We start from the raw sequence: 22,052 nt of genomic DNA on the forward strand, positions 1-22,052 counted from the left end.
AGTGTGCGTCCGTTTCCGAAAGACAGTGGTTTTACATGCAAACTTTCGCCTGATCCAGTCGACAAACTAACGATTGTCCGTCTTGCGTCCTGGTGAACCGAGTGGACAGGACATTGGTGCCGAAGCTGCTGGCTGCATTAGGCTCTTCACAAACGACGCGGTCGTCGCAAGGGCCGTGGAACCTTCGTCAGTGAATCTCAGTTAACGGTGGGCTACCATGGACAAGGAGAACCAGCTAAAACATCCCTTGGTTATGTAAGTTGTCCTCCACATGCCTCCACATGCCTCCACTCACCAGATATTCTGTTGGCAGTTTCGCGGGGTAGCGGTATTTGAATAGTTGTAAATAAATAAATTTTAATTAACGGTCCACTTTAGGCTCCAGTGAGGGTGGAAAATCATACCGGCCGCGGTATCGATGCCTGCGTTCGGTGGTGGAAATTTTGGCCCTAAACCACTGGCCCACCACTCCTATCCAGCCTTCTCATTCTCCCTCTCTCACTTTAAGCATCCTAGTTCGTCGATGTTTTGTTTGTGTAGGTCAGCAGGCGAAAGCTACGCGAGGCTTTCGATCGATCGGGTCGGCGTGATCCGTGAAAAGTACCAGGTAGCACTCCGAGATTTGATGGTGGGGAAATTTTTCGGCGAACCGCCGCCCGGCACCGGCATGAGTGAAGTTGCGAAAATTGTTTCCGATTTTCCGCCACCGCTGCTGGCGAACGGGCCGGCGCTTTTGGACGGTGGTGATTGATTTTCATTCTACTGAAGCTTACGCCGGCCTTTCCACAGGCGCACCAGGCGCAAATCGTGGAGTTGATGGTTGCCGAACGAAGGTCGATGAATTTCTTCCGGTCCACGGCGTGGGCAAACCGGTCTCGGACTTTCGCTCATGATTCGATTTTGTGCCAACACAAAATACTTTTGCTAATGGTTGCCGACCGCGGTCGGGAATTACAGCAAGTGCTCGGGCGCTCGAGGGTGGGGCGTTGGGTTTTTTTTACAATAAACGTTCCTCGCAATGACTGATAACCGATTCACGAAGCAAATTCGCGATTTATGCAGGAAATTCGGTTGTTCGCTTCGGGGTAAATGAGCCTAAATCAATTAAAATTGCTTCTTTCTCGCGGAAGGAAAGCAACGCTATGATGGATTCTGAGCTCATGCTGAGTTAGATCAATTTGATTATAGCAATCTTAGCAGGAACAGCGAACAAAGTGCCACTAACTTTGGTTATAGAATGGAGATTTTCTAAAAGTATCAACATCGTTCAGAGTTAAGAGAACTGTTTTCCAAGTGTGACAAATTGAATTCAATGGAAAAATGAATTTAATTTTGCTTTCAAGTGTGTAGTTGTCTCTTCTACGGTTCTCGGAAAATATGTTTCAATATATGTGCTCTTGTGGACGACCCATGTTTGATGTAGGAAAAATAGTGTAATTGAAGGTAAATATTGATGTGGGTGTATGGCAATGGACAAGCTTCGATATCTACATTGCCTCTGGGAATCGTTGCAGTATGGCATAAATCATTCAGATATTTAATATACGGAAATGGTTTTGATCTATTTTTAACTCTTTATGCGAAACCTACACAAAATCGTACGTTTCTGAGTGGAAAGTCATTTCCTTTTGAAATCGGAACAATCATACAAAGCCTATTAATGAAGATACTTCTGCATTCCTCAAGTCATCGATGGATGAATACGGTGTGTATGAATGAAAAAATTATTTTACTTGACCGGTAGAACAGACCCTTATCAAGTCTTGATGGATTGATCAAGCTGCACGTACATGACAACAAGGGTAAACTCTCACACCGTGCATGGCATATTATTCGTAGGAATTCACCCTTGAAAGTTTCCGGAAATGTATTTCGAGAGTACAAAAGCGAGCGTTGGGGTTTTCATTGAAGCAATAACTCAGTCAATCTAGTTTGCTATACCATACCTGGAAAATGCAACGAACCATCGGAATTGGTTTTCCGTGCTGTAACTCCGTTGGTAAAAAATCAACAACCCGTATGTGTCGCAAAGAGATTGTTTGAATGGATGGCATGGCATGAAATGCCGACTTTTTTCAAATTTGTATTAATTATTGTTTTGTAAATTTATCAGCCTTTATTGAAACGTTAAACCTGAACACTAGTTTAATAAAATCATAGCTACGATTTCACACGTAGCACAATGGATTACAGTCATTCTCTATATTAGAAAAATGTGACTTCTCAGCTAAAGACATTTGCTTAGAGTGCGTCATTTGTATCTTATCCTTGATAAATGACCTTCTAGAGGATTAGTCGTAGATATAGCAATGGAATTGGCAAACATCGCACGATGAAGTATATCAAATGACTGTACGGATTGCTGCCTGATGGCGGATGTGCACGAGCGTGTCGGGAAACCTTTGGCTCTTTTCGTTCATATGGTGCATTTACGTCGTTCGTAGAACCGCCGGATGTAGGTTAGTGTGGATTTTGTACGTTATTCGCCCATAGCAGCGATGGAGCAGCAGTGGCGTCTTTTCGCGCCGTGTTCCGACTCCATTTTGGAAGCAGCTATCGCCCGCGCGTTCGCCTTTCCCAGAAGCTCCGAGCCGTCGAGGAACTGTATCAGCAAAGGTAGACTCCGGTTTTCCTGGTTTCGTTTCTCGTCTGCACCTTCCTCTGGGGATTCTTTTTGATTGCGAAGCATTAATTACTGCAGACTGCAGTCGGCGATAGTGAATCGGAGCAAAGCCAAACACTTCAACGCCGCCAATACGCGTGCTGTAATTATGTTGTTGAAGGAGAAACAAAAAAAACTAAACCCGAATGAAGTGTACTATTCCAGCTGCACCACTATCGAGTTGCAGCAATGCACTTGAACGCCCCTCAAACACTTCTCGCCACTAGAGCGTTGGTGCAGTACCGGTGAACACATTTTTCTATACGTTGGCATGGGCTTTTTTCTCGTAAAAGCAGGAGAAATAAAACTGTTCATCAAAAAAGCCCTCGAATGAAGCTTAGATTTGAAGGACGGTGGGCAGTGCCAGGAAATAAGGTGCACTCGTAAATCTATCGGGTGCGGCAGAAACGCCCACCGTTAGTGCTTTTTTCTTCTTCATCTGACCCGATTACAAGGAGCAGGGTGGTTTTTCCTTAAAAAAGGTCTTTCCACGGCATTTCCACTCATCAGCTGGTTTGCAGAACCGTCGAGTGTTGGAATACGATGATGCAAGATAATGTAACCGAGCTTATATCGTAGCGTCGCTGTATTTGCTTCACCGGAACGATGGTGTTCCACAATTCCCTAACGTTGGGTGTTTGATATAATCCCACCATCTAAGAGTTACGTATACTGGAAGTGGAGTTGCTCAGACGCTCGACAGCGTCGAGAAGTCATTAGAAAGTTTGTTCTTCCCCGATAACCAGTGACCGACGATGACACGACCGATGGTGATGTGGAAAGCTTTCAGCTCTTTCAATCCTCATCTCCGTTTCCTTGGTCGCGGTTAGCAATTCCCGGAGCTATGACACTGTTACGCACGCCAACCACGGCAGGCTTCAAACTTTGCTGACCGCACCAAGCAAATAGACAATAGCGAAGCAATTCTCGAAGTCACCCAGATCCCACCACATAAATCACGCTCGCCAAACACGCCGCAGCTCGTCGATGCCAAGCAAACGCAAACCTCCGCCATTGATCTGTTCCGACGTCTTTGTTCTGGCGCATTAAAACTTATTGACCCGACTATCGAAGGCTGCGTCAAACCGTGCCGACAACCGCACCACACCACACGGCGTAGTACTAATTAAAGTTGAGAACTATTCCCGGTGGTCCTGGCAGCGGGCGAGAGTCAACCGCACCACGCGCTGGTCGTGACGAAAGTTATGCTCCCTCCGAGAGATTCGCGAAGGACTTGAGTCCAAACGGCGTGCAAACTACGCTGAGCATAGGGACTATAAAATCACACGAAGTTTGTGAGGTGGGAAGATTGAAATTTGATATAAATTTCGGCACTCAAGAAATGTTCGCTCCGCGAATGTCTACGGCAGAGGCCTGCAGAAGGTTCGCTCAAGATTAGAACTCGCTGCTCCGTTGCGATGTTACTCAAGTATCAATCTATTACTGTTTACTTATGTTGAAACTGTTTCAGTATGTGTTGCATTCAAATTTAAACTTATCGAAGTTTTGAGTCGCATGTGAAATTCAATTAAAGAAAAGCGCAAACATCATCCATGTTATGGCTGGCAGCAATTGTATTGATAAATTTTATAATATTCTTTGGCATTGATTTTAAAAATAAATCATTGCACGGCAACGTACTAATAGCTGAGAATGATTTTAGATCCCGAAGCCTTTATGGGAGTCCATGCAAACAAATCCAATTCTTTCGAAAGGATCAAAAAGATTCACCTAGAACTCCATTATTAGTTCATTGTTAATTTCATCATTTGGTGTGGATTTTGTTCTATTTTAATAACTGATGCTCCCAACAGGTTTATAAATTATTAGCAGATTTTATCGACCTGAAAAGTGCATTTGTGTTCGAAAACTATCATGCTACAGTACCTGCAAGTAATGTTTTTCTGGAGGCATTAACATGCTCGAGCTCTCAAACATGCGGCCAGCTAGCGAAGCAATTTTATTTTATTTCCCAAACCGTGAGCCAGTATACTTCATCGCTTTGGGAGGTGGAAGAAAATGGCGAAAAATGTACATTTGTTCCCTACGGCAAAACACGTCCTTGCGATGGTTTACGACAGTTTCGTGTATCCATTAGCTTTGCCAGTGCCGGCTCGCATATGAGAGCGAACCGTCGGCCGTGGGCTTCGTGTCGTATGCCACAAAGTTGTTCCGTGAGCCCTCATCCACCGCACGGCACAAATGCAGTTCCCATGCGAAGTGCATCAGTTTCCAGCAGTTCCGGTCTCCGAGGGAAGCGCAACTCATTTTAGTCGTTCACATTCGATGTATCGATCGAGCGAACGTACGGCGATGCCGAACGTCCGCCTCCGTTGGGGCCTCCTCGGGCGAGTGCAGTGTGGCTTTTCCGATGCTGCGACTCCAAGGATCCGCGGCGAACCAACAAGCAACAAATTGTACTTACACTTACTCGACGGAACTAATTCCAGAGTCGTTCCCTTTTGACCGGAACCGTGGTAACTTTGCTGCATCTGGGCGCTGGGGGCCCATGCGGTCTCCGTCGGCGTGGCGTTTCATTCTCAAGTTTCCTTCTGCTACCGCGCCCAAAGTCCCAAAGTAATGTAATGAGTAAATGAAAATGAAACTTTTCGCCCTTTTCTTCACCACCGCCGGTCGGGTTCTCTTTTCGGCGGTTCACCCGCACCGGTGGTTCACACCCGGAAACAAAGGAAGGCCGCGGATGCCGCAAGGTTGAGCGAATCGCGCGCGGCCACGCCAACCGAAATGCAACGGATCTCGTCTTCCAGCTTCACCGTTTATCCAGCGTTCACCGCTGCGGACGGTTGGGTTTTGGTTTTTCGGTCGAACTGTCAGCGTATCTGGCACTGGCCGGGACGAGCGCTGAATCCTTTTCAGCGACGTCAGGGATCTGATATCACAGATACGCGGTGGCGCTTCCGAGCAGATTGCCGGAGCGAAAACCGAACCGTGCAAAGTTTTCAAAGTTATTTTTAATTTAGGACAAACGCTGCACGGAACATGACAGGGATTGGGTTTGGCAGGCTTTCGTCGCCGTGCCGAGCGGCCAAAAGTGCGCGGGGAAAAACTCCGGGGAACGAGGACGGATTAAAAGTTCACGAAAGCTAGCCAGCGCTAGCTGGTTCCCCGTTGGGGAGCACCGTCTTTTTTTTTTGGCTACCACCAAAGGAGCCTCCAAAACAACTGTGGTCGTGGTCAACGGGTTATCGCATGAGTTTTGGTGCCCTTTTGAACCTTCGTACCTCTATCCGAGAGCAACGATGCGAGCTTCCCATGCGAGTTAGTGTTTCCATCTCGAAGGCTCTCTTTCTCAATTTTTTTCTCGACACCCAACCGTGACGTGCTCGGTGAAGTTGTCGTCGGCCATCACCGTGGGGAGGTGTGGTCTGAAGTGCCGACCCCGACAAAGTTTCCCGAATATCTTTGAAAGTGTTTTGAGCACCCGGAACACCAGCGAAACCGTGGCAGTACTTCAAAAGTGCTGGCCAGGAATACTCGGTTCAAGTTGGAGATTCTTTTACACGCAGCTCGAGGATAATGATGGAAGCGTTTCTAACGGAAAGTTTGGCGGTCATCACCTGGCCCTAATCGACAGCAATTAAGCAGTTGATTTAACAACGCCCAAGCATCGTATCATGTTCCAGTGAGGTCATGCAAGGGGTTGATTTTTAATTTGATTTTGGCGTGCCGATCTCGGGTATTCAATTCGCTAGCTAGGCAAAAAACTGAGACATTTCTTAGCAAATATTGCCGATTTGTAGCTAAAGCTATAGCCTTTTTGTTAGATGAGCTTTGATACTCAATCGATTTGAGCTTAACGGGTACAGTTATGGCATTTTGAGTGAACTTGCAATTAGGATCATCATAGTGTCAAGTCTTAAATGCCGCTACTAATATATAGATCGTTTGACTAAAACTAAATTTATTTTGTAATCGTTTGCAATTTGCAACAATGTATTTAATTTATGTTCAATCAATGAAGATTTAATTTCATTACAAAAAAACACTACTATTACAATGACATAGAAATCAAATCGATTCTTAAAAGTATGTGTTGTGAAAGGATGAAAAAATCTTCCAACGGAAAGGACATTATAAAGCATCTACACCAGCAGCATTTTAAACAAAGTAGTCAGCAACTATTTGCTTTCACTGAAATAAACGCACCATTCGTCACTGCTCCTGGCGACATTCTTCTCACGTTCCATCGCTGCCCATGGCATCTCTCGTCTACTTGGCGTACAACGCATTGAGTACAACTATTTGCAACGAGCTTGCCTGAACTTCTGCCTGTTCTGCCTTGCTTTTCGCGCTCCTTACCACCACCGGACACCAACGGTCCGTTGTGTTCCACGGTTAACACTGTGTTACAACAAATTGATTACATTTTCATAAATTTGCTTACCAACCAGGCGGTCGTTCTCGATGCTTCACTGTGTCGCTGGCTGTGAAGGATGTTTTTTTTCTCCCTGTTTCACGGACACATCGTAGAATGGTAGATTGTTCATTGCAACACTGCTCAAAGCTATCGATGGATCATTTCCCCATAATCCGAGCTGGATGCATATCAGATGGAAAGGGAGCGCTGATGTTTTTTTTCTATTTTCCTCTACTCTCGCAGCGCTGTGCTGTATTTTCTTCCACTGTCAACGTGTTGCCGGCAGCGAATCTCTTGACCCCGAGAGGGCCATCTTTACCTTGCCATCATCCTAAAAGGTTTATAGTTTTTGAAGAGGTTTCCCGTCCCCGTGTGCCGCGAGCGGTGAATCCTTTTCGTCCGGCAGGGATCCATTTACTTTCCGCCGGATGTTACACGTAACGCTTCGGTGCGGTTCGTGCGAAAAACTAGACAAAAAGGGCAACGTATGGGTTACTATTTTACGAGATTACGTAAACATTAGCATAAAACGTGAGCATCTGTAAATGTTTCTATTCAACTGAAAGTGTCCGTAATCTACAGTTGTGCACAAGACTTTGTATTTGGGTGGGTCTTGTTTGATACAATTTGATTTCGTTTTATAAACTTATGTAACCTGTGACAGAATTCTTCATCAAGTTGTTGATGTACAGTTGATATACGAACTTTTTTTTAAGTAAATTTTATTCCACCATCCATAGTGCCGCTCGAAATGCTACCGCAGCAAATTGTGTGTATATCCTGGTGTATTTTTGTTTCTTACTTTATCTTTTTTGGTCCGAAAAATAGCTAGTTAGGATTCGGCCTCGGTGCAGGCCTTTTCCTGGAAGATGAGTGTGCTTTTCGCACGATCTCCCATCAACTATCCCCATCGTTTGGACTTTGGGAAAACGAGCGCACGGACTTCACGCTTATGACCCATTGGAGGGTATAAAATTCGGATAATCCTAAACAAATGCTAATAAGACCCTGGTCCAGAGGCTGGACCAAGGACGGTACCGTACGCCACCTGAAGTAGTCGCAGCTAAGGGTTTGGGCTACCGCGGCTGGATGGAAGCTACGGGTACCCTTTTCCGAGCGAATCATTTGAAAGCCATTTCCAAACGGCTCCCTAGAGGGCTCGTTGATGTTTTACATTCACACTGATTATGGAGGGTTCGGTATTTCGGTACCGGGCCCGGTCTGGCCGCTGCCTTCGTTTCACTGATTACACTTGGAAGCTGTTTGCTCTGGCTGGCGCTTGCTCCGGTTCCCTTGGAGGGTAGTAATTTGTTAGCGCACTCGACACTTGAATGGATCTCGCACTGCGTTCGGGCATCATTACACTGATGGGATTGACTCATAACCTCATTACGAAAGCATTAGATTTCATCGGGCGCTGTATCGTCTTTGCTTATAGACAGATATGAATAGCGTGCAGGAATTGAACAAACCAGCCGTTTGGCTTGGATAAGAACAGGAAAATGCACATGCTTTGATCGTATCAAGTGCATGTTTAAGAAATAATTGAATACGATGCAGGTAGTCAGATGCATGTGATATTCATACGTAATAGAAAACCACCCAAATCTAACATTTTCGACTGTTTTCCAATGTTTGCATTTTCGAATGTATATCCAACAAGGCAGGTGATTTTATTTTTGCAATGTTTTGTAGGAAAACAATAGGATGGTTTTACACAATAGGATGGAACAATAGGAATTTTCAACAAAATAATTGCATCGCATTCCAGGGTATAAATAAAAATTTAAACGAAGCTTGTATGCTATTTATGGCGTTTTGTTTGAAGTTGAGTTTAATTTTGTAACTAGATATGCCGTTGCTTCGTGTGAATAACCTCTTTCTGGGAATGGCATATAAAAGTTGGTTCGTGAAACCACCGAGATGCATTAAAAAGGTGAAAGAAAATTACGTTTCCTCGAAAATTGAAATCGAAATCGATGACAGATGGACAGATTCATACGAATGTCCGTTTCTGTGAAATTGTCATTGGCTGTAAAATATCCTTGCTGCATGCGTCAAATGTTATCGTGATCGGGAATGCTGCACAGCCGGAAGGTCGAATGGCCGCGTGTTGTGATTTCGTACAGCAGTCCATCAAAATTCAAACGATTGTTGAATTTGGTAATTGGATTTATTTGATTTCTTTACCATTTTCCACCGCACCTACTGGTGCTCATTAATGTTTTAAAATGATTTATGGGACGTATACTGGCACGTTGGTACCACCTCTGCTCGCTTCGACGTGTCAAAATGGTTCCGCAGAAGTGCCCGGGCGCAGGTCGGCGGTGCGAAGGGAGAACGAAATTAAAACTGGAAATGTCCGTTGTCATCAGCATCGGTGGATGGAATAATCAGAAGTAGAAAATAAAAACGGTTCGCTGGGTCGCATGGCGGTGAAACCCAGCCAACGAGCGCACCGGAATACCATTAGCAGTAGCACCATTTTTACATTCATTCATTTATTACCACAGCTGTGGCCGCCTGTGCGGATCCGCTGCCAAAGTCATTTCATTAAAAAGAAACGTCTCGATCGTGCACTCCGGTGCCCGGTGCAGAGAGTCGCAAATTTTTTTTTCTGACCGTTGTCTGCCCCGTTTGCCGCGATGCACTGGTGAAAACTTATGGCCACTGCAGTAAATTACTGTCCATCCGACCGCCCGGAACGATCCCGGGATTCGGAATCGTTTGTCGAATGTATGCCGAACTGCATTCATTACATTTCCGCACGGCGCATCGTTGCATCCCCCGGCACGGTTGGCCGGGCTTCTTGGTGCATCGCTTTGCGCTTCGTCGCTCGGCAAAGAGGACCCAACCAAAACCAGCAAGCCAGCAGGCCAGCAAGCAGGCATGCATGTGTACCACTGGGAACAACATAATTTCCTGAGTCTGCACTCAAAACCCGTGCCGAGATAGTTGTGGAATGGGAAGCAAACGGTGGTAGGAATGGAATCCGATAGAACTTGCGGCGCACTGCCCGTGAAGTTAGAACCGATTTTGAAGGAACCGTTGGCAAGCTTTGGTGAGGCTTGGGTGCGCCGAAAAAATGCCGGTGAAATTTACGATCGGCCAACGGACCCAGCGGGCCGTTTGCGATGAAATAGTTTCAATTTTTCTGAAAAACCCTTTTCCTCTAATCCATTCTTGGCTTGCATTTTGGTGAAGCAATGCCGAGTCGATAAGGGCACGTTGTTTACGTGATCGTTTTTTTTTGCGGCAAGAGTGCCCGTTCCTGATTATTATCTTTAGCGCGGTGAAGTGAAAAACTAATAACAAAAATGAGCCACACACCAGCTGTTTTCCGGCGCTTTGATGCACCACATAAGTTATCTGAGGGATGTAACTTTTGTTACCGAAACAGGTAATAACCTGAAGAGGATGCTGCGCTGCCTTTTGCTCGTTGCAAAAAAAATGTTTCCCCTTCAGCGTTGTTTAACACTGCCCCGTTTTAAATAAATTCAACCGTGACCCAAATGCTGGTCCATATCAATTTGGCTCGCGCTGGTGCCGCATATTTTTGCTTGGATTGTTTTTACGCGTTCGGCACGATACGGAGTGTGCGCCGTTTTTGCACTTGTTCAAAGTTTAACCGGATCTTTTTCCGTTCTTTCGCGGCCCTCTTTTGTTGTTACGCACGCATTCCATGTCCTGGCACGTTTTATCTCGCCGCGCAAAGTGGATGTTTTGAGCGCCCGGCCTGGGTAAAGGCAACTATCTTCATTTTCAATTTATATCCACGGCATGTTTGACTTTGCCACTTGGCCATTTGCCGTCCTCGTTATCGAGGCAGCCGTGTGCGCGCAGGAGCGCGCAGAAGTTTCGCCTTCGGTCGAAGAAAGGAACCGAATCTTTTTGTTTGATTTTAATTCGCTCACTTCCGGGATGTTCGTCCTGCTCGCCGGCACTGGGTACTCGGCGCCATTGTCACGTCGTCATAACTAACTCCCCGCTTCGCGTTTTCCTCTATTTGCAGCGAGTACCGGAAAAACTATGGGACGTCTGCCAGCTCGCAAACGTTTGCGCCTGCGGCCTCGGGCCAAACCTCCACGGAACCGATACCCCAGCGCTCCATCATCTATTGCGTGCACGGACAGCTGGCCAACTCATGCTGCGAGCTGCCAAACGAGCTTAGCATCCGGAAGATTGACTGTAAGAGCTGACCGTTAGCGTACCTTCTGCGTTCTAGTTTTTGTGGACTTTGGTTTGTTTGTTTGTGTGTGTGTGTATTTTTGTAATGCACATATTTATGTTACTTACGATTGTCCCATTACTAACTCCGGCAACCCTGTGGGGGTTTTAATGCCATAAACGATTTAAAATGGCGGATGCAGGGAAAGATTCCAAGCAGGAAAACGAAAAAGAGATTGATCGCAAAATTGTGAAAGGATACCTTTGTGTGGAGAGTTTCTATTAAAATGGTAAAAGTAGACAGCAAACTGTTTGTCGTTGTTTTTGCGAAAGCACGTCTTGCTGTTATTTTTGTGCCAGCTGTGAGAAGTTCTACTTCGTGCAGGTAGCTATGTTTGCTGAGAACTTCCAACGAACGTCAGTAGCGATGCTTCCGGGACGTGTGGTTTCTTATTAAATACTTGGCAATTGAGTTTTCATCGTCCTGGACATGTTTCTTTTCGTGATGGCTTTTTGCTGGTATTTGCCATTGAAACCTTCGGTTTTGATGCCCTTGCTTACGGGTTCGATGTGTTTGCAAAACACAATTTGCTGTTTATAAATTCACTTTTCTTCATTTCTCCCTCGGCAGAAATCTCTTTGCGGGAGAGTCTTCTGATTGTGGCACGTTGTGCACGGATGGTCATTCTAAGTTAAATACTGTAAATATGGCAGATGAATATGTGCCTCTGGAACTGAAGGTCGGCTTGGGCACATACTCAATTGGAAGCCGTATGTTTTATTGTTATTTGTCAGCCAACTGGGCGGTCACTTTAATCGACAAATATGTACCGTTAGCCGTCCGTTCGCATCTGGGATGGGTTTGATTGGTAGGAAAATTTGTTGCTCCTCTGAACTGAGAAAACGGATTCAATATGCACATAAGGGTTTGCAATTTAGCCTCACGGACGCCGGATGCAAATGTTTGCTTCGTCAGATACAGACTCAAACTGTTGAGACGTTACGAGATCAGTCAAGCATTTGTTGAGGGGTCAGAATTTTATCCTTATCATCATATGCCACGGTCGTTCCGGATCCTCTCGTTCCATGATGCATGGTTGGTTTATTAGTTCTCGAGGCTAAGCTAAGCTATGATTAATTTTTCACGCTGACTTGCTCAATGATTTCTTATGCGTGATATGCCGTCATGATTGGGTGGCTTTTGAAACCTTGAACCTTTGGTTTGTAAGTACATAATCCTTGAATAATCTGCTCATGAGTTGGATAAGTTTGTCTGGGGTCGGGCAAGCCGTCCCAATCGAGCAAGAGATTTGCACAATAATGAACACAATTGGCTTAATGTGTTTGCATAACAAGAGAAGCCTGGTTTGTTGGGTTGGCGTGGTTTCTTAGGACGAATGAAGAAATATAATGCATTTTTCAAGTTCCATCGTTTTTCTTGTCAAATCGTTTCCATGAAAATACAAAGCCGAAATGAAAGCTTACTTACTATAAACAATGACGGCTCGACTAAATGCTTCCATTGTACATTTTATATGCGTTTAAAAACGATTCCAGAGTTGCTAGTGGACAATATTGCGGTTGCTTCAATGAATGCATAAGCAACCTGAACGGACCCTTAACGTGATATTCTGAAAAAAAGTTTGACAAAAGGGCACACTACACTTTAAAAAAAGTTGACGTCGCTGACTCGACAACAATAGTGTTAATTTGCTCTTGGTTACGGCCAGTTTTTTTTGCTTTGGCTCGTTGTTGGCTGCATTCAAAAATGCAACAGAGCAAAAGTTGCCACGCTGCTGCGACAGACAGCATGCAATTTGGTGGACGTTTTTCTCCATCCTACCAACCTAGCCGAACCTAGTCGAAATCGTTGCTTACCACTCGTCAAATCCTCTTCCGGATAACCAAGAGTGACGGGCACGAAAGACGCCTTCTCTGCAAGCCGGTATCGACTGGCGCAGAAAAACGGCTATTTGCGTTAGGAAAAATTCCGGCAAAGGAAGGCGTATGCACGGAATGGGAAATAACCAAATGAAACGTCTGGCGTTGAGGAAAAAAAAAACTCCGTAGAATCAGTTTGGAAAATCGCTGCCGTAAGACGATCAGCAAAGTATTTCCAGCACAGAGCACGACAGGAAGCAAAAGTTGGATAAGGGAGTTGAGAAAATCACAGCAACGACAGATGCAAAGCGAACGGAATACGAAAGCGCAACGGAATATTGGTGCAATCGAAATGGCGCTATTGGCAGTGCCGTCGACCGATCAGGACCGGGTGATTGAAGTTTTGGATTGCGGTTAAATGTGCGCTATTGTGAGGGCGTGTGTGGTGGAATCGAATGTGTTTTTTTTATCTGATTTTGCGTGAATGAACGAGTTCAGCTCAATCGGTGTGCATTTGCATCTGTTAAAATTAAATTTCATATCACTTTTTTAAGGATAAGCTTCCTCTAGTGAGGGGTAAGTTTTAATTACCGGGAGATATTGCTTTACGTAGTTTTATGAGAGTAGTTCTTTTATGAAGCAATGAATTTTTATCGTATTCTACGTACCGTAGGGTGATGATCATTTAGTTACAAATAATGGAAACGTTTGCGAAATGGTTTTTCGTGAAACTTACAGAGTATTTTTGTGAGGCACAACCGATTGACACGCGATTGAAGTTTCAAAGAACTTTGTTCACTCAGTAAATGCCCATAATGATGCATTCATGTGAACTGCTGCAAACCTCATTCGGAAAACACGTTGATTGGAGGGGAAAAATTTGGTGAACAAATGTTCATTGATGTATGTAAGCAATGGAAGTTTAACTCCAATGCTAATGACTAAACGTTTCGCCATAATAGCGGTAGCATTAGGAGAATTAGCATTGTACATTTGAGAATGGTTAAGCTTTGATTTCTAATCCGTACTAATTCGCCGCGTCATACACTTGCACGCACTTTCAATTACGACATGGGGAAACCACTTATCTAACGCATTTTCCCGATGTGTCTCACTCGCGCATAATTCTCTGTTTCTCTCTCTCTCTTTCTCTCTCTCTCGCTCTCTCTTTCTCTCGCTCTCTCTCGTTTCACAGCGCACTGTCACAAACCACGACCAGAGGGGATCGATAAGATAGCCCGGAAGAAGCTCATACTGGCGAGTGTGCTTTGTGTCATTTTTATGATTGCCGAGATAATAGGTAGGAGCTGGGCGGTGTGTCTTGTTTTAAATGATTCCCTTCCGTTCCTTGCAGCGCCGGAACAGGAAACATACCGATTACAGCACGGCTTTCGCCAAAGCATATTGCAGAGCGTTCAACAGTTCACTTACGGACTGGACTGGACCGAATCATCGACGGACGACGGCGGATTGTGTTCGACAGAAGTGCTTTATTGTATCCACTTGTTGGGTGCCTTTTGGGCTGCCTGCAGAGGATTAGCCCTTGCTCGGAAGCGGCACGGTCGTGCCTGACGCAAAGAAGACTCAAATGCACTTCTTACTAGTCCACTGATTAATCAACAACCTAACAAAGTTCTCCGACTGAACCATGTTTCTTGCTGCTAGGGCTTATTCGGTTCCGTTTGGTACGTTCATTTTCAGGTGGTATTTACTCCAACAGTCTCGCTATCGCGACAGATGCAGCCCATCTCATGGCGGACTTGGCAAGCTTTATGATATCCCTGCTGGCCTTATGGATAGCGGCAAGGCCGTCCACGAAGCGGTAGGTAATTGGACGTTCGGGAAGGAGATGAATGGGAAGGCTTGAGTGGTACAGAGGGAGAGAGAGAGAGCCCCAGAGTGGCTCTTGTATCAACCCCGACGAGGGCCGATGTAGCCAGCCCTACAGGGAACCGTTCCCTGTGGCCGGTGTGGACCACCGGAGAAGGGAAAAAGTTTTAATAACTTTCCATCCGTTGCTTCTCGCTTGTCGTGGTCTCGTTGGCGATTCCGCATTGGCCTTTTCGCTGGATCAAAGAAGCATTCAGCAGAATAGGAACATTATCCTACCGAGCGGCAGGCACAAACAGCCGTCCGGAGCTTGATCTTGGGCGAGTGATAGATTTTTTGCATGGCTGAATTTGCCTTAGTGACCGAAACTCGTTGTAATATAATTAGGGTGAAGTATTTTCCGTGCCCTTTCATGATGGGTGTAATAGCGGAGAGCGATCCCGATCACGAGACTGCGCTACGGAGTCGATATCGTGTCAGTGCGGCAGTATATTTTTGCGCTTGCGATGAATGCAACGAGCAAGAACTTTCAGTTTTCCAACAGATCAAAGTTTATTGTCTACGCCGAGGAAAACTTTGAAATTGAAATATGTTTGGAGCTTAAACTGGAACCCGATCCTTTGGATTATTAAAATGTGCCGGTTCATGACGCTGGCGTAAAAGTCACTCCCGCAATATCACACTAAACCTCATTAAAGTTTAAGAGTTTAATTTCTTGAGTCATGCAGCGAGAGAACTCCACAAATTTAAACTGTTTCATTCAAGCAATAAGATGTTCGTTCTTCTTGTTTTAGGTTATCTTTTGGCTGGTATCGTGCAGAAGTGATAGGCGCTCTGGTGTCGGTGTTGATGATCTGGGTGGTGACAGCAATCCTGTTTTATTTGGCCGTGCTACGGACTATCAACAGAGATTTCGAACTAAACGGCGAGGTGATGTTGATAACATCTGGATTGGGAATTTTGGTCAACGTGATGTAAGTATTTTGTAGCTTTAAACACAATTTCTGATCAACCATATTGTTTTAAATTAGGTAGTCGTTCAATTAAGCTATAGAATTACTTGGTCTTATAATATAAATATTAGCACAATAACCTTATGAAGCATTGTACGAAAACTATTAGCAAATTAATGATCAAATGTTCAACAGTTTTCTTACCTAATAGGTTTATATTAGAGCGTTAAACTCGGTGCATGATAGAACTTTTCCTTATACTAATGCACGTTGTAATATGATCAACGGCTAATGTAGATGCAGGACACGATACGGAACATAATCCGACGTAAAACCGCGACAATCCTCTCGTTTCCTCTAGCTCACACATCGGCTCACTTTATCTGCTTCGCAAGTGCTAATCACATTAAATCATTTGCGGTATCAGGAACAGATATATTGGTAGCATGGTCGCATTGCGAGGTCCTTCGAGTGCAGCTCTTGACTCACCCGGCTCTTCACCGATGGCGCATATAGTCTTGCAGCGCATGAGAAAAAAAAATTACTAACACTGCAATGCCCGACTTTGCCACGGTGCTTCCGACCGTGGAAGCCACCGAGCGAACTCTGCAAAGACAAGTCTCGCGTAATCTCTTGTTGCGTCAGTGTCATTTGATTGTGGCAGATAATCCTTCATTCGTAGAATTAATGGGTAGTATTATCGTACGTCTTAATCCAGCGCAGTGGCGTTCTTTCTGTACCATTGCAAGTCGCTGGGACGAAGCACTGCAAGTGGGCTCTCGAAGAAGCGATATGCGATAGCAATGGTTCCAAGGCGAGGGATTTCTTTACTTCGACATTTGGCGTGAATTTGAACCGAGCGGTGGAATTTATTGGCCATCTGTGCTTTCATTTTCCAGCCATGCAGCGTTTTCGTCCTGTGGGACGACTTTTCCTTACGTGGGGTAAGCCTCTTTCAAACGGTATTCGTAATTCGCTAGCAACGGTCACCAGACCCGGGTGGATAATTGAATTGGGAAGCGATTGAAATCCCGGTGGGATTGGATTGCGTTTGACCGATAGAGGAGTGCGGATTTTCTATGGCTCAGCTACCAACGATTGCAGCGGTAAATTGCTGTACGAACGCGTCGGCGTGGCACGATGGCTTCCGTCTCTTGATGCGTTAACGGTATACAGCGTACTTCATGGGACTCCAATGACGTACGACCTTCATCTAAGACCGTGTGAACTTCGTAATGAGTCTAAAGATCGTATAACGGGTTTCTCGAAACCTTTACTGCATACATATCCATCTTTCTTCGTCGAACAACTCAGCAAACGATAATCTGTTGCGTCGCAAATAACGCTCCGCTTCCACTCTGGAGCAGCAACGGTTGTAAGCAACTTGTAAATTTCCTCCCTTCCATGCTCGTGGTTGCAAAATAACGGGGCCCCTCTGAATGGCATAAGTTGAGTGGGAAAATTGGTAACCTCAAGGAGAACAAAGCTTCGCAAAGAGGCGTCTTTTGTTAACACACTGCTCGCTGCAGGAGTCGTGCTGCAGTAGTGATGTTGTTGGCAGCTTACACTAGGGTGCGTGAAGGTGCAATTCGCAATGCCGTTGCGTAGGAGTTTGGTTTTGCGTAACGATTTTCTGAATCAAGCAGCGTGTGAACGCTTGTTGAAGTGTTTCTTGAATATTTAACCCCTCTTGCTTGCTTGATAATATTTATGGAAGTTCTTCTTGTGTTTTCCAGCATGGGTGCCACGCTGCACCATCACGGTCACAGTCATTCGAGCGGTGGGCATCACGAGGAAGAAAACATCAATGTTCGAGCAGCATTCATTCACGTGCTGAGTGATTTTGTGCAGAGCTTGGGCGTATTCATTGCGGCTCTCGTGATTTACTTCAAGCCAGACTGGAACATCATCGACCCGATCTGCACATTTGTATTTTCGCTGCTTGTTCTTGGCACAACAATCGCCATCATGCGAGATGCTATAGTGGTAAGTAGAACATTGGGAGTAGATCACTTGTTGTTATTTGAGATGACGTAAACTTTGTTGAAAGTAAATTAGTACTGGTTGTCTCCATCGACGTTTTGACGTACTGCTCCAATATTGTATTTGAAGTTTTATTACTGTATAAATTAGATGCTTGGTGTAAAATTTGTCCTGAATAGTATGATTTGTGTTTATTGAAATTACCATAAACTTACAGAGTATGCACTTAAGATCGTGTTGGATTCGAGATTGTTCAATTTTATGAAGTACTGGGCGCCTCCATCAACATTTTGACATAGGTTCAATGCTTGGCGCTTAATGATATCTGATTAGTTTGCTAATTTGTTTCTTATTGAAATTATCTTTATTCCTCAACGTATATACTTGAGTACCAATCGATTTCGATCTTCACAATATATATCTTCAAATTCTAGTTGTGTTCGAATCTTACTTGAAGTTTGAGAGAAAAAAATCAAATAAAGTTGTTTGCCTATAAACTTTTATCGGGTCTGATTGAAATGGGCATGGTTTTAAGTCAATTTAAACGAAATCCATTTTGGAATTCAAATCGATTTTGAAACACACTTGCTTCCATCCATGCTACTTTCCAAAATGCGCTTTAAACCTCGTTGCGAACAACGCGATGTATCTCGTAATTTGTTCACTACGTTCCGGGCGGTAGTATTTTATCGAAGGATTGTATCAATCGACCTGTAAGCCCTCACAAATTGAGATGGAGCTGGAGCATCTTCGGCGCAAGGCGGCAAACAACGGACTGGCAGATCCTTGGGCAGTCCTGCGTTTCTGGTCGAATTCTCAGTGCTCCTCCATTCGAACTCGCAGCATATCCTAATGAATATTGTATTTCAATTTGAAACAGTTAAGCCACCAGTCTGGGCGTCCTTTCTTCCAGTTCAAGCTTCATAATTTCACGTTAGCTTAGCACATCCGGTTTCTTTTACCTGGCCAACCGTATCGAAGGTCCACGGCTACAGCCTCAATAAAATGGGAACCGATTTAAGGTTGCACACTTACTTACTGATTTTATTTCCATTACCAAGCCAACGCACTCCAAACACGCTCCAGACGATTTTTCAGAGGCGTGAAGCGTTCGCGTACGCTCGGGGAAGTTTTTCTTTTGCCGATTCACCTTCACCGAGCCCTAGTTACGCTTCTTTACTGGCCTCCAGCGTCCGTGCGCTTACAGTTCAGTGCTCCAGCAGTTTTCTTACAGCCTGGGCTTCCCTTCTTCGCGAATCGGACCCAGCCATGCTCGAGCACTTTCCGGACCCGTTCAGAGCCGCTCCATTCATACAAAACCGCACCACCGGAAAACACTTCACACTTACTCACGCACTTTATTTGCCTCCTTGCTGCGCCTCTTCTCACATTTGCGCCTTTACGCGATGCGAGCGGGGCGCTATTATCATAGCTTCTCTCACCACCGCCTGGATTGTGCCGTTTTCCCTCCATCTCTTTGCAGGTTCTTATGGAGGGCACCCCGAAGTATCTCGATTACACCGAAGTTATGCAAACGTTTCTACAAATTGAGGGCGTCGTAAGAGTACACAATCTGCGCATTTGGGCTCTCAGTATCAACAAGATAGCGCTCGCTGCTCATTTGGCTGTCGGTAAGGAACGATCGGGTTGGGAGGGAGAATGAAGGGTGTGAAGTAGAAAAAAAAAATATCTCGACATTATAAATGTGCCTCCTAGGTGGGGGCTGAGTTGTTTTTACACAATGTGTCTGTGTGTAAGCGTGGGATTGGTGTGAATCAAAGGGTATGGTGGGGGTTTTCGATGGACCTAATCTCTTTCTGTTAAAATGGTTCACTGGTAGACAGATATTTATGTGTATAATTACTCGTCTCACTTTCCACCCATAACAGGGATTAGAGGAGCTTGGATTAATATGGGGTTTCCTTGTGTTTGAAAATTAAAATGTTCTTGGAAAAAATTGAACTAACATTACAGTAAGGAAAACTAATTTCACCTAGTTTAAAGTAAGAAGATAAGTTTCTCTTTCAACAATATACCCACAAGAAAAGAGTATAACATAGTCATACAAAAAAAAGACTTTCTTATCAGATACAGTACAAATGGAAAATTTTGCGACAAACGAGACGGTGGTTTTCGGTAAATTAAACACAACGCTTTCGTTTTCTTGCTTTTATCGGCAAGAAAAAGAGGGAGAAAAAAAAAGAAACACAAAATCCACTACGATGATGTCTTCATGCGCTTAATTTTATTCTACTCCATCGCACAGAGTCCAATACCAACACGGAGCTGGTGCTGCGGGAAGCCACGCAAACGGTTCACGCCAAGTATAGGTTTTTCGAGACAACGCTGCAGATAGAAGAGTTTCAGCCCGATATGGAAGATTGCAATCAGTGTTCGAATCCAATTTAGTGTACACAGCCCAGAGGGGAGACCGACTACTGGGCGAAGCAAACGTTTCGGTCGTTGTTAAATGCGGTAAAATAAAGGTAAGAAACCTTTCGGAGCCCAAAAATTGCGTATTATTACGGAGGCTTACCGAGTACTGAGTTGAAAAAGCTAGTAGGGGGATCAAAAATAGGTTATCGAAAAGTTGGGCGAATGTTTTAAACTAGCCTGGCGGTAAGTGGAAAGAAAGATAACAAATATTCTATGGGCCAGCAGGGCGGTAAACATTTAGGGAGCTTAGATAAAACGAAAACAAATAAAACCCGGATGGTGGGGATTCATTTTACCTTATATTACTTTGGCAAATATTGATGTGTTCGTCGGAACCAATCGCTTCGTTGGTTTGGATTGGGAAAATATTGAAAAAAAGCGTCCTATTTGTATTCCGATTAAAAAGTGTAATATGTAAAACAGGAGCTTCTTGGTGGGTCGTTGTAGAAGATTTTTCAACAAAATGGTTACGAAAGAAAAGAACGATCAATTCATTTGTGACGACGAGCATATCACGTTGAGGAATCGGCGAGTTCTGCTGCCGACGGCGTCTGCCAGAGTTCGAAAGATTCCACCGAAATGACCCATCCGGTGGCGGGTTCGTGAAACAATGTTCCGAAAACTCTCGGCCGCTTCTCGGAAGGCACGGCGCCGAACGGCCAGTAACGGATGGAGTTTTTGCCGGGGAAACATGATTTTTCCGGTGGAGGAAGAAAATGCGCTTGAATATTTATAATGTCTGGAATGGATGAATGAATGGATGAATTGACAGAATGGAGTGTGGTTTGCGAAATGGCCACTCGCTTTTTCAACTTTCGCCCCGGCCCTAATTGGTGGCCAGAGATTGGCATTTCGTATTCAGCGCAGCGCACGGCTGGCCGATGTGCAATGCTCATTTCTCAATCTGAATGATTAATTTCGCCTATTTGTGCTGCTATGTCTCTCAGCTCGTCCCGTTCCGGCTACTCGCGCCCAGCACCGGACTCTCTGCTGGTGCCACCGCCTCGCCGGTTTGCTGCTTCTTAGATCTGACCGGGACGATATAAGATTCAGATCGTCTTCACACTTTACGTAAGCTGAGGCATTCGGGAAGATTGCGCTTTCTTCGCCGATTCGCTGCGCCCTTTCGCCTCCGGTTCGCCCGGTGCGGAATGGCCGGAATGGAGCAGTTAAGCAACTTTGCCGGAAGTTAATGGAAACGTAGTTATTTTCAATTTGCTTAACTGCAGAAATCCAACCGGCGGTTGGGGGTTTTGCATAAAAGGCGAGCTCAGGCCGCGATGGCCAGCAACGGGGAGCGACCGGATCGTAAAAATGGCAATCTCAAATGTTTATGGCCAAGCCACTTTATACGCATGGCAGACCGACAGTGAATGTGATCATTTAGTGATTGATGAAACGGGGCGTCTCTGGCAGCGAGTAGCTTTATTTTGCGATCGTCGAAATCGACTCTTGGGTGGCGTTTCTAATTATGTCTGTCTGGAACGATATAGCAGTCTAGCGATTGTCGAATTGATTCAGTCCAATTTGGTCCAATGTTTCTGTTTATTCATTTTTTTTGTTTTCGTGAGGAATTAAAGCCAACAATTGGTTATATTATTGTGATTCGTTCATCATCTCAACGTAGTGTGGTGTTGTTAATAGTGCACCATTCTACACTATCCTTTTAAAGATACATCTTATTCTAAAAAAATCCAGCTACAGACTCTATTTTGCTTTGCAGTTATTTATGAGCGATTGTTATCCTTATCATGTGTGTATT

General features: G+C 44.8%; 1 protein-coding gene across 1 annotated transcript; it reads left to right on the forward strand.

Annotated features, from left to right (window-relative positions):
* Positions 1-158: 158 nt before the first annotated feature.
* On the forward strand, positions 159-20,337 carry LOC128724012 (proton-coupled zinc antiporter SLC30A2-like). The gene is made up of 8 exons (XM_053817777.1): positions 159-255; positions 11,053-11,228; positions 14,284-14,388; positions 14,790-14,910; positions 15,713-15,892; positions 17,608-17,857; positions 19,338-19,485; positions 20,121-20,337. The coding sequence occupies exons 1-8, from the start codon at positions 218-220 to the stop codon at positions 20,261-20,263; spliced, it is 1,161 nt and encodes a 386-aa protein (XP_053673752.1). The 5' UTR covers positions 159-217; the 3' UTR covers positions 20,264-20,337.
* Positions 20,338-22,052: the final 1,715 nt, after the last annotated feature.

Source organism: Anopheles nili, chromosome 3 (genome assembly GCF_943737925.1).
Source record: "Anopheles nili chromosome 3, idAnoNiliSN_F5_01, whole genome shotgun sequence".
Lineage (NCBI taxonomy): Eukaryota > Metazoa > Arthropoda > Insecta > Diptera > Culicidae > Anopheles > Anopheles nili.